The sequence below is a fragment of the Peromyscus californicus genome, unplaced genomic scaffold (genome assembly GCF_007827085.1).
Source record: "Peromyscus californicus insignis strain IS unplaced genomic scaffold, ASM782708v3 Scaffold_9__1_contigs__length_137607984, whole genome shotgun sequence".
Taxonomy (NCBI): Eukaryota; Metazoa; Chordata; class Mammalia; order Rodentia; family Cricetidae; genus Peromyscus; species Peromyscus californicus.
In genome coordinates, this window is record NW_026294617.1 from 80,922,021 (window position 1) to 80,941,441 (window position 19,421).

The 19,421-nt window shown below is 40.5% G+C and overlaps 1 protein-coding gene across 3 annotated transcripts; it reads right to left on the reverse strand.

Moving 5' to 3' along the window:
- Positions 1 to 732: 732 nt before the first annotated feature.
- Positions 733 to 19,101, reverse strand: LOC128106414 (bile acid receptor-like). Of its 3 annotated transcripts, none has more exons than XM_052731911.1 (10): positions 19,038 to 19,101; positions 15,193 to 15,384; positions 12,606 to 12,746; positions 9,420 to 9,562; positions 9,226 to 9,330; positions 8,993 to 9,092; positions 8,012 to 8,125; positions 5,897 to 6,019; positions 5,072 to 5,185; positions 733 to 1,167 (listed from the first exon to the last, which is right to left on the reverse strand). In XM_052731911.1, the coding sequence occupies exons 1-10, from the start codon at positions 19,099 to 19,101 to the stop codon at positions 920 to 922; spliced, it is 1,344 nt and encodes a 447-aa protein (XP_052587871.1). In that variant the 3' UTR covers positions 733 to 919. The 3 variants fall into 3 exon arrangements, with proteins under 3 accessions (XP_052587871.1, XP_052587870.1, XP_052587869.1); XM_052731910.1 differs by having other exon boundaries at positions 8,036 to 8,125; positions 15,022 to 15,384; XM_052731909.1 differs by having other exon boundaries at positions 15,022 to 15,384.
- Between the last annotated feature and the right edge of the window lie 320 nt (positions 19,102 to 19,421).

The window sequence follows — 19,421 nt, forward strand, 5'->3', positions numbered from 1 at the left end:
TGTGTAAATCTACTGTTTTAAGGTATGGAAGTAGATGGAGACCATCAGGAGAACAAGAAGGGAATCAGCAAGGTGTGGGGAGTCCAGAGTGGGTGGCAAATACAACTGAAATATCTTATGTACATGTATGAAATTTTCTTAATGAAACTCACTATTTTGTGTAATTAGCATACACTTATTAAAAAATGGAAAGCAGGCCGGGCGGTGGTGGCGCACGCCTTTAATCCCAGCACTCGGGAGGCAGAGGCAGGAGGATCTTTGTGAGTTCAAGGCCAGCCTGGTCTACAGAGCGAGATCCAGGAAAGGCGCAAAGCTACACAGAGAAACCCTGTCTCGAAAAACCACAAAAAAAAAAAAAAAAAAAAAAAAAAAAAATGGAAAGCAGATACAATTCGAAAAGGTCTTGTTCCTCTTTAATCACTCATGAAATGCTGTGACAAGAAGAGGTTTAAGCATCAGCTTCTTATTCCATCAGCATGTCCTTAATCAGTGAGGCACACACACTGCCTTATCCTAATACAACTAACCTTTTTTCACATTTACGCATTAGATATTTTCAGCTAAGTGAAAAAAAATAGTTTCTTTAGGTAAGGACTCATGAAGAAACAATGACCACCAGTTCTTCTCTTTCTTCTTCTGAGATGAGGTCTTACTATATATAGCCCAGGATGGCCTTGAACTCGGGATCTTCTTGCCTCCATCTCCCAAGTACAAGGATTGTGCCACCACATGGCTCCCTTGAGTAGAATCCTAGGGTGTTCCTCTATTGAGAATCCAAAATTCGACAAAATCTGATGAGCCCTTCATTTCTCCACTTTATGGTGATGCATGATAACACAGGGGTTTTGTTTACAGTTTTCAAATCAGTCATCCAATTGTGATTTTGAAATTTTGAGACAAACCTCAACAGTCTACATTTTCAGTAAAGTGTGTACAAATTCCATTTTTCAGAGAATAATGGAACCAGTCTGGGGTCCTTGGTTTTCCAGGTGCTGAGGATTTCTGAGTGCCTGTGACTCAGAGTCCGCAATTCAGTGAGCCTCCCTATGAGGTGTGCAAAACGATGTGGTTCCTCAGGATGGTACAGTTTTGAATATTTAAACAAAAGTTGTAGAACTGGTTCTTGTAAGTTTTCTACATGCTGCTTATTTTTAAGGCATGGACGATCTGAAAAACATATTTATCTTATGTTGATTTAAAGTGGTGGAAATAAGGAATTCATTTAAAACAATGCAGTTATTAAATAATAAAAATCATAAGTACTTACAGAACCCTAATTCACATTAGATTTGCTAATTAAATTGTCTTTGTTCATCATTTTATTTAATCTTCACAATAGTCTATTGAGCTATTCTACTTTTATCACATTTTTCAGATTAGTTCCCTGAAATATAGGGAGTTAAGTAATTTCCATAGAGTCACATGGGAACAAAGGATCAGTAAGTAATGTTGGTAATATAACAGTCATGAAGGGCTTGCCTGAAACTTTAAAATAGCAAGTAATGTCTCTCCAGTCAACAGGAAGTAAGGGGCAAGACTTTTTTTGTTCCTATGATAAGATATATTGCAACCGGGAATTTCTGAAGGCTTAGACAGCCTTCGTTTATCCAATCACTTTGCTAACTATACAGCAATGAACTTCACAAACAAAATTTTCTCCCTTTATTGTACTTATATTCTTAATATGGAGTAGGTGAGGAAGGAGAGAGACAAACACATCTTAAAAAGCAAAAACAGACCGGGCGGTGGTGGCACATGCCTTTAATCCCAGCACTTGGGAGGCTGAGCCAGACAGATATCTGAGTTCAAGGCCAGCCTGGTCTACAAAAGTGAGTTCCAGGACAGCAAGGACTAAACAGAGAAACCCTGTCTTGAATAAATAAATAAATAAATAAATAAATAAATAAATAAATAAATAAATAAATAAATAAATAAATAAATAAATAGAGGACTGAAGAGACCACTCAGCAGTTAAGAGCACTAACCACTCTTACTGATAACTAGGGTTCAATTCCCACACCCACATAGTGGCTCACAACCATCTGTAACTCCAATTCTAGGAGATCTGACACCTTCTTCTGAACTCACAGGCACTGTACACACGAGGTATATATGCAGACAAAGGAGACACACAAATCAATAAAAATAAATGATAAAAAATATGTTTTTAAAAAGCAAAAATAAAATAGTGATGTGCTATAGAGAAAAATAAACAGGAAAACAGATAGGACTCTGGGGTGGAGGGATGGTGGCTATTTTACAAAGACTAATTAGGGATATAACATCATTTAACAGAAATCCAAATGATGAAGGAGAAAAAATCTAAATAAATAAAATAACAAAATGGTGAAAAAACTTTATGAGAAATAGGAAGCCACCAATGGATACAAACAGAGGAATGACATGATCTGACTTACATTTTCAGAGAATTCCTCTCAGGACTAACAGAAAGTCTACAGTGCATAGAATCAGAAAACCCAGTTAGATAGGTGGATTCAAGTATGCTGCTTGGGCTAGAAACAGTAAGAAGTAAGCCAGGCAGTGGTGGTACACACCTTTAATCCCAGCATTCAGGATGAAGAGGCGGGTGGATCTCTGATTTTGAGGCCAGCCTGGTCTACAAAGCAAGTTCCAGGACAGTCAGGGCTACACAGAGAAACACTTTCTCAGAAAAAAAAAAGAGTAAGTGGTTAAGTGCTAGATATATTTTAGGGTTGAGGCAACAGATCTGGTGCATATGTGATATTAGTATAGAAGAAAGAAAAGAATTAAGGATTTTTTTAATTTGCACATGCAATTTGGAAGATTTAAGGTTTAGTACAGGTGGAGGGAATATAAAAGGATGAGTTCAGCTTTGGGCATTTCAAATTTGATATACCTGCTCAACAGCCTCATGGAGATCTTGAGGAGGCTCTTTAATAAACTCTGGGGGAGCACACCAAGTTGGTAGATAAGTTTGGGAGTATCGGATGCACACAGGCTTTTAGTGACAAGAGATAGGATGAAGTCATGAAGGAAGAGAGTGCAGAAGGAAACGGGGCCTTGTCACAGCCATCTGTAACCCAGTCCCAAGGGATCTGACATCCTGCGTTCTCGGCAGCCCAAGGCACAGGTGCAGTGCACCAGATGCAAGCAAAACATGTGCATAAAATAGAGTTAATTTCACGGAAACCGAGTCTTAGAACAACTGAAACATTTATCATTGTGAGAGACGAAGAGGACAAAATAAAGGAGACACAGAAAGAACCGCCAGTGAACAGGGGAAAATCAAGAGAGGATGATGTTCCTGAGACTCAGTGAAAGGAAAAAGCTCTCAAGGCCAAGGCCAGTGCGATGGTCACCAGGCTTGACTACTTGAGTTCAACCTCCAGGACCCACATGGTGGAAAGAGAGAACCAACTCCCATAGTCCTCTGACCTCCACATACGTGATATGTACACACAAACACTAAATAAATAAATATTTCAAAATGTCTAACAAAAGGAAAAAATACCTATATGAGTTAGTGGGTGGGTGGCTTGGTTTGGACTGGAAACTTCTTGAGAGTGTCATGTTTTTACAGTTGTTTGCATAACTTCAGTTCTGTTTGTGGTGCTTCATATTAACAAGGTGAGAGAAACGTTGATGGTTGGAGTACAGTCTACAAGAGAACCTAACACTTTCCACCTAACAGTGAGTGGGAATGCCAAGATTATGAAAGGGTCAGTTGTTGGGAATGAATATATCGGCCCTGAAAAACGATGCTAAACAAGGATCGGCTGAAGGGAAGTGACGAAAGTGATGGAGTTTTTATCATAAAACTTCAATTAAAAGTATCTTAATGACAAGTTTATAATCTAGGGGAGCCCATTGCCCCGCTGAAAACATTCTTAAATGTAGAGAGCATGACATGTTCCTTGTTTTAAAAGATGCCATGGAAAAGTGTAAAGGACGTTGGCCATGGACACCATTAGTCCCACTTCTGAGAGGCAGTGAAATCCTCACACAGCCAGCACACCAGAGCTCTGAGGTTACTGCACCATCCAGGATTTGTAGATTAATTCCTACACTGAACAGAAAGAAAGAAGACTTTTGTGGTCCAATGAGGGTGAACTTTTCCTAAGTAACAACACTCTTAGCTGGTTTTCTAAATACTCAAGTTCTGACGACAGCAAACACTGCTATCCCTCCAGCCCTCTAAATCCGTGCTGATTTTCCTCTACGCTTTTCATCCCACAGTTGCTTACAAAGCTTCTTGGAATGAAACATAATACTGGACAGTGGACAACGAAATCCAGCTGCACTGGAACCTATGTGATTGAACTTTCATTGACCATACCTAGTGAGCATTCATGAATGCTGATGCCACGGAGAGTTAGAATAAAACAGAACACAAATATGACCTGATCAATCAAGACGGGGCAGTGGTATCCTAGGAAGATTTCCTTGGCTTGAAGCAGTGAGCTACCCATGCTAATCAAGTGTCTCACTTTAACATGGAGCCAGTATGTAATGCAGGCTACAGACATGTCAAGAAGATGATGAACTGACACAAGAAGCCGGAGGAGACCTCCCCACACACCAGAGATCTTCACCGTGGCTGCAAAACTCCACCCAAAGGCTCACGAAAAACAGGATGTCCCCTTGTTTTCTTTTAAGTTCTTGTGAGCTTCTCTACCAAATATAGCAGATGGGTCAAGGAAGATGAGGAGTGAGAATTGGCCAGTAGGATCAGCAATGCCAAGATCCTGAAGCTATTGACAGGTTGTGGTAGACTGGAGAGGATGGAGTGAAATCTAACTGTAGAGGATTCGAGAGTAAGAGGAGTAAAGTGGAGATTAGAATATAGCTAACTCCCTAAAGAAACTTTCTTTATCAGGGACTTGAGAGAGTACATCCAAGAGCAAGAAAGTATTTTTTTAAGATGCAAGAAACTACAACACAGTGGTGAGCTTAGCAGAATACTCATAGCGCAAACTGTGATGGAATGAGATTGGTACATTCGACCTCAGTTAACAGTTTAGTAACCAAGAACTTCATGATTTCCCATGCAGCAGATGTCACCCAGAGCCTTACTGCTGACAGCTTTTACCTGAGAAAAGCACTGTTGTTGCCGTAAGCAGAGCATATTCGGTATCCGTTATATTAAGTTCACTCATTCTTCTGTAGAAGTAAGACAGTGAGGCGATGAATTCTTTAGTAATACCTGAAAAGATGAATATAAGTGTATTTTCATCAGAATGTAGCACAGAAGCAAACACAGTGATCATTTTTTTTACCTCTCAAACTAGTATAAGAAAAATGAAATGAGGGTGGCTCAAGATGGCTGCCCGTGTGACGGCGGGCCAACAAGGACAATTCCCTTTGCTGTGCCCTTGAAGGCCATGCCTGAGCCTGAGTTGTGGGCTCATTAGGTGTGCTGTTGAGAAAGACCAGAACAAAGGCAGGGTTTCACCACATGAACCAAACGGGAGGCTGTAGGACTGAGAGCCTTCGGACGCCTCTCTCTGGGTGTTTCTGTATTATCCACAGTAAGGCTCACCCTTCTACCCATAAAAGTGGTTGATACTGTGATATTGGCTGTATATGACATCAGAGTCCTGGGAGAGTTTGAAAAGCACCCCAAAGAATGACTCAGAGGCCCCAACTAGCTTCCCACCTAAATAGGGAAAGAATTGCAGTGATGTAGCCAAAGAAAATGGTTACAAACAGAAGGCTCACTGGTGACCTGCCTGGCCTTAACAAATGTCTTGGCTGTGTGTCTACAAATGCTTTTACCACCACGGAAGCACCCTTAGCAGAGAAACCTGTGAACCGTGAGAAAAGCCCATGGCACTCTCCTTGTAACAAAAGGAAAAGAAGGAGAGAAAGGGAAGCATGGCCACCCAGGACGATACTTTGTACTGCACAATGTTACCAGTTAGAGTAGCAGAAGGACTGCCTTCCTTGAAAGAGTTCACCGAAGAATAAACATAGTCACCACTGCTCTGATTATGAACCTCCAATGTACAGGCTGAGGGCTTTGATGGCCTCATAGCACCTAGCCAAAGAGAAAAAATATGAACTCTGATTTTTCCCCTAATCATCATACAGATAGTAAACTCAATACCTTTTCAGAATCCAACAGAACTATTATGTGAAAAACAATCCCCTAAAATAATATCTTTATCATTGTTGCTACTGGAACATAAAACCAGATTAACAGCTCACATTTTGTAGAAAGAGTATATAGAAAGACCCTCCAAAATGAGTTTTCCATAACGCTATAAAGAATGACTTCCTTAAACACACACACCCTTCACGCATCACTCTAGAGCATCAGAGGTTGTGGAGACTCTTAAGCAAACACTGTTCAAGCAATCATGGACTAGGTCATCAAGGGCCTCCCTTTAGCAACCTTATGGTCTAGTGTATGCAGGGAAGAACAACCAATAAATAAGTAAATTTAAAAAGGTTAGCACTGGGTTGGGGATTTAGATCAGTGGTAGAGTGCTTGCCTAGCAAGTGCAAGGCCCTGGGTTCGGCCCTCAGCTCTTCGGGGGGACGGAGGGGAGGTTAGCACTGTAGCAAGTGCAGTTAGTGAAGGCAGCTAGTGTTGCTGGCAAACGTTTTGTTGTTTTTATTTGTGTCGTTTTGCTTCTTCCCCCATCTCCAACCAACATAGAGCTTCATGGTTTGAATTATCGCATGCACACACTAGAACAATGATGGGTTTCCTGCTCTGTTCAAAGGGTTGATTGATTTTTAAAAAAAACATGTTTCTGTTCTTTATGGAAGTGAGGTACTGGACAGTAGGTTCAACACTAGCCTGACTAGCACTTTGCCCCGCAGCGGAGGCGTTCCACAAATAAGTAGGCTATAGTTGTGAGTTTCAAAGCAAGCATACAGCCTCTGCCCAGAGCTCCGCTGTCTTAGAATCACCATCACCTTAGTGTTTAAACGCCTGTCGAAGTCCTCCCTCCGTAGAAGAGCCTGGGTTAGGAGCACAGAAGGCCCCTCCCAAGCTGAGGCACTGTTGGCAGCTGACAGCTGCTAGGGAAGGGAGGGTCCAGTTTCTTTCTTTCTTTCTTTCTTTCTTTCTTTCTTTCTTTCTTTCTTTCTTTCTTTCTTTCTTTCTTTCTCTCTTTCTTTCTTTCTTTCTTTCTTTCTTCTTTTTTTTTAAGTTTTTGGAGACAGGGTTTCTCTGTGTAGTTTTGGTGCCTGTCCTGGAGCTCACTCTGTAGACCAGGCTGGCCTCGAACTCACAGAGATCCGCCTGGCTCTGCCTCCCGAGTGCTGGGATTAAAGGCATGCACCGCCACTACCTGGGCAGTTTCTTTCTTTAGAAGCCTGATCCCTTGAAGCTGACAGCCTCTGGTGGATGACCCACACCCACACCCATGTGCATATGAGTAGCACTAACTAGAGTCACTGGGTTATTTTTAAGAAAAGGGGTGAGGAGAGGACATGAAGTCAGGAGAAAGATGTGGGGGGGGGGGGGGGGTCCCGGGGGAGTTAGAGGAGGAAGAAGTGAGGTAGGTGAGTATGATCAAAATACTTTGTATACATGTATGAAATTCTCACAAGAATAAAAATGCAATTTTAAAAAGAATGACTTTGTTGAGAGAAAATGCTAGATGAATATATTAGAAACTATCAACAACTATCATGGGACATTTGTTCCTACACTAACTGGTAAAATAAAACGAAAAAATAAAAAGAGACTGATGATGTCACTCAATTACTAGAGTTCTTGCTTAACATACACAAGGCCCTGGGTCCCATCCCCAGCACCACATAACCCAGGCGTAGAGGCATACATCTGCAGTCTCCTTGGCTGGCAGGTGGGAGCGGGAGCATCAGGAGTTCAACATGCTCCTTAGCTACATAATGAGTTCTAAGGTGCCTAGGCGACATGAGACTCTATTTCCAAAGAACAGTGTTTAAAAATGCATGTGTGTACGTGTATGAATGTTTAATATTCTATAATTTGTTGTTAAATTTAACGTGACTATGTTAAAGTTAAATGAAAATCTTTTTTTTTTCTTTTTACTTCCAGAGGTTGATGCTTTCCCACTGTGAAGTTGGGCTACATGAAGAAACATCACTTCAGTTTTTGACTCCTTCTGTAATGCAGTCTGATCCTCATTGGTTAAGTTTTCAAATCCTTAAAAAAAAGATAAAGCATGAAAAAATGAGATAATCAAAAGATAATGTTCATAAATGTTTAAAAAATATTTCTTTAGTTATCAACCCTGAATGCTTCTTGGGAATAATCATAGTATATAAATTCAAATCTGGATAAAATTACTGATTCTACATGGTAATACTTTAGAGCACTTTTATCAGAACTAGATGACACTTTTCTTATAGCAAAAATAAATCATAGTTGCTTTAGCCTTGAAGAATGTAATTTTACAGTGAGCTACTGTACCTGAAAATATAAAATGAAACTGAGTTATATATAACAAAGTTTTAGTCAACTGTGGCTTGTTTTAATATTATTCAGGAAGTTTTATTTGTTTCTTGTTTCATTTTAAAAAATTACATCATTATAATAATTTTTGTAAATATTTAGGTTGTCACCCTAAATTTAATTGAAGTAGATAAAATAAGGCTTCTGTTGTTGTTGTTGGAAGTAGCATTGCTGGAAAACTAAAGGTTTTCTATTGAACCCAGGGCCTCAGACACATTAGACAAGTGCTTTGCCATTGAGCTATATATCCAGTCCCACACTGGAGGTTTTTGTTTTGCTATACTACCCCTTTACCTTAAAAACAGAACTCAGAGCTAGAGAGATGGCTCAGTGGTTAAGAGCGTTTGTTGTTCCTGCATAGGACCTGGATTTGGTTCCCAGCACCCACATAGTGACTCACAACCATCAGTAACTCCAGTTCCAGGGGATCCCACACTCTCTTCTGGCCTCCATGATATGGTATGTACATGGTATGAATATATACTTGCAGGTGAAACATGCATAACACAAAAAAATAAAAATAAATTAATCTTAAAAAATGATGAAACAGAATTTTACCTGGGAGTCCCTTGGTAAAATTCAGCAGCCCATGTATGTGTAGGACTGCTCCCTCTGAGAGTCTCAGAAAACTTAGTTCAGGGTTGGAAAACTCCTGCAGCTAATCCATAAAAAGAAATAAAAATGATAAATAGTATTTTCTTTCAGATTATTACTGAAGTTTTAACCATTTTTGCTATCATTTCCTAATGACATTCATTACAAGTTACTTCTTGCCAGTAATGGATACATACAAGTGTGCTTGTTTCCCCTAAAGGAATCATGAATTTTTGATAAGCAGTCACTATGGTACTCATAAGATGATGTTCCTCTTGGGTTAGTGTCATGCTTTCCTGAACCTGTAAGGAAACAGGGGCACCTGTGATGTGTGCCTATTGTACACATTGTCAATAAAGAAACAGGAAAGTGTGTGAAAGAAAAGTCTTACCCCTCTTCCAGATCTGGTGGTGGATGATACAAGCTTGCTGTCTGCTCCTTCATCTTCCACTTGGATGTCAGAGTGAAGAGCCATCTTCTGCTTGAAGTTCTTGCGAAGTCTCTTTGACTTACACTGGACCTCTGTGAGCAAACCTGTGAGGTTATGAAATTCACACAACGTATTTTTGTCTCAGAAAATAACGCCATAGGATTTGATGGAAATGCTCTTAAACGAGTAATTGACTCCAGACTTCTCTCATGCGTGTGTGCATCAACTAACTGTCCTGTTTTCCTTTCCCTTCAGAGCTATCTCGTCTGCTTGAAATACAGTCATACCAGATAAAAACCAAGAGCTAATTTTTCACTTCCAAATTATGTTTAGATTTTTACATAAGATCTTGGAGGTGAGATTGTCATTTTATAGAGTAGTAGAATTACCTTATCTATAACTTTTATCACTAGTTTTACATAAGAAAGACTCTCAGGATTTTCAAAAGAAGCTAAGACAATTTTTCCTATAAGCCAGACAAAGCATTTAGTTATTTTCAAATGTGAATAATATGTATTTGAGGATTATTTTTGTTTTTTGTTTTTTGTTTTTTTGTTTTTTTGGTTTTTCGAGACAGGGTTTCTCTGTGTAGCTTTGCGCCTCTCCTGGAACTCACTTGGTAGCCCAGGCTGGCCTCGAACTCACAGAGATCCGCCTGGCTCTGCCTCCCGAGTGCTGGGATTAAAGGCGTGCGCCACCACCACCTGGCTTTATTTTTGTTTGTTTTTAAATTTTTATTTTTAATTCCTTATATCAGTCTGTGTGTGGGTATGCACACATGAGTGCAGGTGCCCACAGATGAGAGAAGTGTCACATCCCCTTGAGCTGAAATTATAGTTGGTTGTGAGGCACACAATGTGGGTGCTGGGACCTGAACTCAGGTCTTCTGCAAGAGCAGTGCATTCTCTTAATTGCTGAGCTGTTTCTCCAGCCTGGGGATTATTGTTTTTATAGAATGTTTAATCTTCCACTGATGCCTTTACTGGACCAGTAACAGCTACCATAAATCATGACTAAAATTATACAGGTATTAATATACCTGTCATTTTCATAAGTATTTAAAACATACCTATTAAATAAAAATGAATGAGGAACTGAAGTACAGAACAAAACAAAAACCTTAAAACCCTTCTATATTATTTTATTACTTGTCAGAAAACAAGAATACCCAAAAAAAAAAAGCCAGGTGGTGGTGGCACACACCTTTATTCCCAGCACTCGAGAGGCAGAGCCAGGTGGATCTCTGTGAGTTCGAGGCCAACCTGGTCTACAGATCAAGATCCAGGACAGGAACCAAAACGACACAGAGAAACCCTGTCTCAAAAAAAAAAAAGAATACCCAAAATATGAAACCATTTTAAACATATCAAGTATTGGACATGGTAGTACACACCTGTAAGCCCAACCACTCAAGAGACTATAACAAGAGGATTGCATGTTGAATGCCAGCCTTGGAAACTTGGACAGACTCTGTCTTCAATTTTTTCAAGTAGAAAAGGAGTCTATGGGTTTAGCTTAGTGGTAGATTGTCAAGCATGTGGGAAACCTGAGCTCAACCCTCAATACCATAAAAAGGGAAAATGAGGAGGAGGAAGAGGAGGAGGAGGAGGAGGAGTAAAATGATAAGGAAGGGGAAAGGAGGAGAAGGAGAGGGAAAGAGGAGAAAAAGCAGGAAGGAGAGAAGGGGGAGGAAGAGGAGAAGAGATGCCCAAAGTCCCAAACACAGACAGTATTAGAACAACTGGGTAAATATAGTATGAAGAGTTACAGCAATGGGGGCAGGGTATGGATGAATGGAAATAACATGTGAATAAGGCGTATGTTCACCAATCATGATAATCATACTCATCAACTCTCTTTTGCTTCATCTTGCCATAATTCCTTTAAGTTAAAGTGAAGGATGGTTCATTTTATTTACAGATTCCCTCAGAAGACTCTGGGTTCCCTTTCACATGCATTTTCTGACACAGGTTAAAAGGCAACTTTTGGGCCAGGTGCAGTGGCATGCATTTTTAAGTCCAGAACTTGGAGGGCAGAGGCAGGAGATCTCTATGAGTTTGAGGCCAGCCTGGCATACTTACCAAGTTCCAGGCCAGCTACATAATGAGATCCTGACTATAAGTTAAATTAATAAAAGACAACTTTTTCAAGGGTTTCTTTGTACTGAATTGTGTTTCCAAAACCTCATATATTAAAGTGCTACCCTCTAATGTGATGGTATTTGGAGACAGGTCCTGATACCCATGTGTTAAGTATTAGAGGGCTGTACATACCTGGATATCAGGGAGACTTTTGAGAACTACTAACTTTAAATTTTGCATGTTTTCCATTCAGTATATAATTTTAGGTTAAGTAATATAAAAATACAAGATCTTTTAAATTACTATTTAGATTTATTTTATGTGTGTGTTTGGCTTGAATGTATGTATGCACACTACATGCATGCCTGGGGCCTGCAGAGGTCAGAAGAGGGCATTGGATCCTCTGTAATTGGAGTTATGGATGATTGTGAGCTGCCGTGCAGATGCTAGGAACTGGCAAGTGCCTTTAACTGCTGAGCTAACTCTCCAGCCCCAAAAGAACTTCTAATTAAGATGAAACTATGACTGATTCCAAAATTAGAGCAATATAGTACAGAGCAAAGTTTATTTATATACATATATAAAATACCATCCACAGTTTGCAATCTACGTACATAAGTATGTTGTGTGCATGTGTCCAAATATAAACAAATATGACAATGTTCAAAATAACTCTTGAAAAATGCTTTACATTCTCAATAAGGTTGGAATTTTTTGTTTGTTTGTTTGTTTTTGCCTTGTTTTGTTGTGTTTTTCAAGACAGGGTTTCTCTGTTTAATAGCCCTGGCTGTCCTGGAACTCACTTTGTAGACCAGGCTGACCTTAAACTCACAGAGATCCTCCTGCCTCTGCCTCCCAAGTGCTGGGATTAAAGGCGTGGGCCACCACTGCCTGGCTATTTTATTATTTTTAAATTCAATGTTATTGTAGAGAAGAAAGTGTGAAAACGGTCCCCCCACTAATACAAATAATGCAGCTGAGTGTCCCACATTTGTGGAAATCATAGGGGTCAGCATATCCCAGTGCAATTAATACAAATCCAAGTCACAACCACAATGGCACTTACATTCTGCCAACATCCCCACTGCCTTACACTTTTTCAGTCTGCACTCTTGACATTTTCTGCGCATGTACATATCCATTTCACAGTGGCCACCATTCTTGCAACTGTAAACTGCATTTTTGGTGATGCTTCGTCGGAAAAAACCTAACAACAAAAGTTTTCAAAGTTTAATATTGATACTTTTAGTTACTTCTCATTTTATTAACATTTTACCTTTATATTAAAGTAATCAAGTTAACTAGGTTATTTCAATAAAATTAGGGGGTTTTTTTCTACCAATAATTTTTTTTTTTTTTTTTTTTTTTTTTTTTTTTTTTTTTTTTTGGTTTCTCGAGACAAGGTTTCCCTGTATAGTTTTGGTACCTTTCCTGGAACTCACTCTGTAGACCAGATTGGCCTCAAACTCACAGAGATCCACCTGGCTCTGCCTCCCGAGTGCTGGGATTAAAGGTGTGCACGCCACCACGCCTGGCCTCCCAATAACTTTTTAAATATACTTTTATCTGGCAAGTTATCTAATTCTTTCCAATTGGTATACTCAACCCATCCTGAGGTTGTCCCTTACATTATAACATCTGGAGATTGAACTAAATACCCTTACCACATTAAGACGACTCTATCCTACTACAGGAAAATTACCTATAAGAACTTTTAAAAACTACATTTTACAGAATATCAAGATCCCACAAAGCATCGCTCAATGTTCCTTTAAGAGAATACATAGTCACCTAAAACAAAAATGTCAGAAAAGCCTCTCTTTTCTAAGACCCCACATTTTTATGTCAGCCCACAAAGGCAGGAGTGCCCTCCAGACTGCCCCTCCCCTTCTGTAGCATTTCCCTCTTCCCTTCCTCCTTCACTCTTTCTTCTAGGCAGTAATCCCTGCCATTTCCTGCTGGCTCCAGTGAGGTCGCCACGCTCAGTCAATGCCCCGTTTAAAGCCCTGCCATATATTCATTTTCGGTAGACACTTGAGAGATGGAGTCTCATGATTTCAATTCCACAAAGAAAGTAAAAGCTTAGCTTTGGTTTTCAAAACTGTGCCTCCTTCTTCAGCTCAGTTTCAACAGTGAGATGCCGATTTCCAAAGCAGGCCATCCCTTGCCCAGTTTCTCTACTCAAGATGCTGTTACATCGCTTCCTGTAGTCTCCATTTGGCTATTCTTTGCAAGTATTGAGTTGCAAGATTTGGAGGTAAAATTTTACCCTGAACAAACATGTTTATTTATGTTATATTGGCTCTGTTTTCTGTTGTTTGGGTTGTTTTGTTTCTGAGGGTGCTATGATCAAATCCAGAATTAGGTGCTAAGTGCTCTACTGCCCACCTCCCTTCCCATCCCTACATTTATTGACTAATGAAGTGCTGGCCTGCTTCACAGCTGTTAGAATCAATAACTCTTTCACTCTTTACAAACACTGGCCTTTGCTTCCAGACTTTCAATTTGTTCTCTTTCTTTACAAAGCATTTTTAAAAATCTTTTGACTTGACTTAGAATCAGAGAAGTCATTTCTTTCCGAATTTCACCAAGTGTGTAGATTATTTCAACCACATAAAAAGATGTCATGGTTGACATTTTGATCTTAATAAAATATCATGTTTTGTTCTAGCATCGACTTCTTCTAGGAATAAGGAAAATCTTTGATTATATGTGTTGAGTTTTATATTGAAATGTGAAAGTCCTCATCAAAAGTGAAGAGACAGACCCGGTAGTGAAGGCCCTTAATATCAGCATTTTGGAGATGGAGGCAGGTGGATGTCTGAGAGTTCAAGGACAGCCTGGTCTTTACAGTGAGTTCCAGGACAGTCAGGGCTGCATGGAGAGATCTTGTCTCAAAAAAGGAGAAGGAGAAGAAGAAGATGAGGAGAAAAGAAATTAACCCTAGGGCCTGGATGGTACATACCTTTAATTTCAGCTCTTAGAAGGCAAAAGAAAGCAGATCTCTGTGGGTTCAAGGCCAACCTGGTCTACATAGTGAGTTCTAGGCAACCCCGGGCTACACACTGAGACTCTGTTTCAAAAAACCAGAAAAAGAAGGAAGGAAGGAAATAAGGAAGGAAGGAAGGAAGGAGGGAGAGGGAAGGGGAAGGGAGGGGAGGGAGGGAAGGAAGAGAAGAGAAGAAGGAAGGAAGGGAAGGAAGGAAAGAAGGAAAGAAACTAACCTTAAACTTAACATCTTATTCTCCTGCCTTTGATACACGGATTGATCCCTTTAAACCTGCTTCTCCCTCGTTTTGTTTCTCACGTTTTACACTTGATCTGAGCCTAAGGGCGGAGAAGTGATGTGTTCCTGAGTTTTATAAGGCATTTGTGTGTGTGTGTGTGTGTGTGTGTGTGTGTGTGTGTGTGTGTGTTCTGCCTGTGTATGCGTGCACCAGATGTATGCAGTGCTGTCTGTTTCGTTGCGACTTGGCCCTTACCTTTGCAGCCTTCACAGGTGAGTGCATTGTAGTGATATCCTGACGCCTTATCACCACAGACCACACAGAGCTCATCTTGTCCCTTCCAGTGTAAAGAACAAGTTGATGGGGACCTTTGCATCCCGGGGAATCCATCTCCATCATCCTGAACAACCATGTAAGTCGACTGACTGGATTCCCGAGCATCAAGTCCACACCATCCGCCGCCACCGTACTGTGGATCCAAGCCATAGGTGTGGAAATGGCTTTGTAAAGATGGAGACTGTAAAGCTGGAGGGAACTGAGCAGTGGAATACCGACAATAGGGCGGTTCTTGGAAATCGGTGTCACACAGCTGATAATGGATTTGTTCTGGCAAAATATCTAGTTTTATTAACACAAAAAATAATAAATCAGAAAAAGTCAAATGTTCATAATTGTTTTCAAACTTCAAATGTTTTATGCTCAACAGAAAGTTAGTTCAACACTACATCTTAGTACTTGCTGTCCAGCATAATAGGAAGACAGTAAATGGAACTACAATACCTAATAAATGCTATCACCCCAGAAGTGTACAGAGGAGGACCAGGAGCCAGAAGGAAGGGCATTAGTTGCTAGTGGTGCATACACTAATCTAGTCTCTCTCCTTAAGGAAAATGGAATATTTCCCAGATTTTTAATTGAGTTTTTCCCCTATCTTTTGCATTTCTTTGTAACAGTTACTGTCACAACACATAAATGAGAAGTCTGTCCCTCTTGGAAACAAGCCTTCTAGAAAACACAGCCCTCAGCAGAGAAGGCTGCAGGCACAGTAAGAATAAATTCAGCATCCCACACACACAGGCCCAGAGGCAGGCTGACCACAGCCACACCTCAGCAGTCCTGTGTTAACTAGGCCGTTGCCTGGACTTCCTGTCTAGAAACGTTGTTGGACTTTGCAAGCACCTGCCCACCCAAGCCACACAGAACAGCGCCTCGTGGCCTGATTTGACAATGTCAACTTTGGACCCACTTCCTGGAGGCACAATACCTCCCTTTCCCAACTCCCCAGTAAGGGACCTTAAAAGAACACCCTTACATAATAAGACCTTGTCTCCAAAAAAATTTTTTTTTAATTAAAAAAATAAAAGAATGTCCTTTGTCCTCCTTAAGCCTGCTGAACTTTGTTTCAGACCCTATCAGACAGTCAGCTCTAAAAAACCTTTTATCTGAAGAATGATCCACTACCATGCACTCTTTGAACCACGCTTGTCTCTAGCCTTATTATAACTGTTTTTAGTACAATCAGGCCACAAACAATATAAACTAACAAATTAACTCAACCCAAAAGAGGGGGAAAAAACACATGGATTTCCAATAAAACAAGACAACAGCAAACAGCCTTCTGTTTGACCTTCTCACTTAATGTATCTCGGCACTCCCTTTTTTTCTTTTTTTTTTTTTTAAGATTTATTTATTTATCATGTATACAGCATGTATGACTGCAGGCCAGAAGAGGGCACCAGATCTAGTTACAGATGGTTGTGAGCCACCATGTGGTTGCTGGGAATTGAACTCAGGACCTCTGGAAGAGCAGCCAGTGCTCTTAACCTCTGAGCCATCTCTCCAGCCCCTCCGTGCTCTCTTTTAGCATGTGTACCCTGGTGTAAGTTATAGCTTCTTTCTCATTTGGTTCTGTATATAGAGATTCATCTATCTACCTTGAAGAGTTACTGGAAAATTAAAATGAAATATGATAGTTAAAGTGCATAGTAATGGGGCTGGGGAGGTGGCTCAGTAGGTGTTCACTGCACAGCATGAAGAGCTGGTGGGTCTCAGAACCCACGCACAGCCGGACTGGAGATGCGCATCTGTAGTCCTAGCACGACTTCAGCAAGATGAGAGATGGACAGAGAATAGCAATAGCCAAAAAGAGACCCTATCTCAAAGAAGATGGAAAGTGAGGAACGACACCCAAGGTTGGCCTCTGACCTCTGTATTCATGCTGTAGCATGAATATACCTGTGTGCATGCATGTAGTTGAGCACACGCGCACACACGACTTTGTAAAAGCACGTTCTAGGCTCTGCCCATAAAAACACTAGCCACACAAGCCAGAGGACCTCAGTTCAATCCCCAGAGCCCACCTGCAATGGTGTACATTTATAATCTCAGCACTTCAGAAAGAGATGAGAGTCATAGGATTCCCAGAATCTCAGAGGGCAAGTAGCCTAGAGAACAAAGCTTGACAAAGAAATAAATAAAAATTTAAAATACATATAAACTGTAAGATGGCACATGATATATTATTGTCATGATCATCAGAATTTCCAAGAGCCAACTTACTTCCTGCTTTCAGGAAAATGATTGGACTTAATTCAAATTGTTAGCTCCAAAAGAACCGAGCAATGCTTGGTTACTCTGGGTCTGTAGCTGGCCACTGTGCTTCTCCTGGTGCTGAGTCATCGGATGATTAGAGCTAAACTGACCTTCAGAATTCTACCATCACGATCAGTAAGCAGGATAACTTTTATTCACATAAAATCATTCACACAAGTCATTTACAACACCAGTGCAGTGTTGAATACTACCAAATAGCCTAATACAAGAATAATGTTTCTGGGAGTACAGTTCAGTAGTAAAGTGCTCCCATAGCACACCAAGACCTGGGTTCAATCTTCAGCACCACAAACAAACCAGGAAAAGGAAAAGAATCAGTAAAACAGTTACCTATTTTTTTAAAAAAGAAAAGGGCCACTACTACTGATTGTCCAAAGCAAATAATTAGCTCTTTCTCCCCCTGTGGAAATAAGAGCTTCAGTTCCTTTTTAAGCTGTGTGTAAGATCATGTCTATATCATGGCCTTAGTCTGTATGTAGAAAATGTCTGGTGTCACCTGCATTCTTTTTTAATTTCCTTCTGTTTTACAAGATTTATATTAAGATTAAAATATCAAGCACAGCTAGGTGACAGGGAGATGGCCCAGTAACTAAGAGCCTCTGCAGCTCTTGCAGAGAATCCAGGGTTCAGTTCCCAGCACCCACATGGCGGCTCACAACTACCTGTAACTCCAGCTCTGGGGGACCTGACACCCTCTTCTCCCCTTCCCGGGCACCTGCACTTACATGGTACACAAAAGCCTCACGCAGCCACACACAGATGTACACATAAAATAGAAAATAAGTAAATAAATCTTTACAATTTTTTCAAGGACTGGAGAGGCTGTTCAGGCCTTAAGAATGAGTTCTGGGTGCTAGAGAGATGGCTCAGAGATTAAGAGCACTGGCTGTTCTTCCAGAGGTCCTGAGTTCAATTCCCAGCAACTACCTGGTGGCTCACAACCATCTATCATGAGATCTGGTGTCCCCTACTGGCATGACGGTATACATGCAGGCAGAACACTGTACACATAATAAATAAATAAATATTTTTTAAAAAAAAAAGAATGAGTTCTGTTTTTACATATGACCTGGGATTCAGTTCTCAGCACCCACATGGCAGTTCACAAACACTGTAACTCCAGTTCCAAGCAGATCCAATGTCTCTGGCTTCTGTGGGAACCTGCACTCACACGCAAATAACCACACACACACACACACACACACACACACACACACACACAAACATACATACACACACAAATTAAAAATAACACAAATAAATCTTTTAGAACAATTTATCAAGTGTGACTACTGTAAGGCTCATACACAATTTAACACAAAAGCTTGACTCTATTTCTCCTTAAAACTAACTTCAAATTTTTGCAAGTTAATTTTCTTAATTGAATACATGCTTTTGGATTTACTTATTTTGTATGAGAGAGAAGTTTACATTCATTTATGTCTGTGCACTTCTTGTGTGCCTGGTTCCTGAGGAGGCCAGAGAAGGGGACTGGAGTCTCTGGAACTGGGACAGATGGTTGTGAGACGGCGTATGGGTGCTGGGAATCAAACCCTGGTCTAAGTGCTTCACTGCTTAGCACAGCTGCTGCGCCGTCTCTCCAGCCACACAGAAAAACTATTTTATTGACAGCTGTACTGCAGTTTTGTATTACATACCGTAATACTGTGTGGGTTCAGTGAGACAGCACCCATCAGATGCTGTGACGTAGGTATTGGCCATTCTCTAGTCCAGTTTCCAGTTTTGTCTATTTCAGCAGGGTCAGACACTTTCAGAACAAAACCTGAGATGGGCGAGAATTGCAACAGATTACTTATGATTTTATTAAATTATAACATAAAGCCAGGTGTGGTCCTGTAATTCCAACACTCTGGAGACTGAGGCAGGGCAATCTTCACTGTAAACAACCAGGACTACTTAGTAAGTTCAAGACCAGCCCGAGCAATATAGCAAGGCTGTCAAAAAAAAAAAATTACAATCTTTTTAAATTAAAATTTTAAATTGCCGGGCGGTGGTGGCGCACGCCTTTAATCCCAGCACTC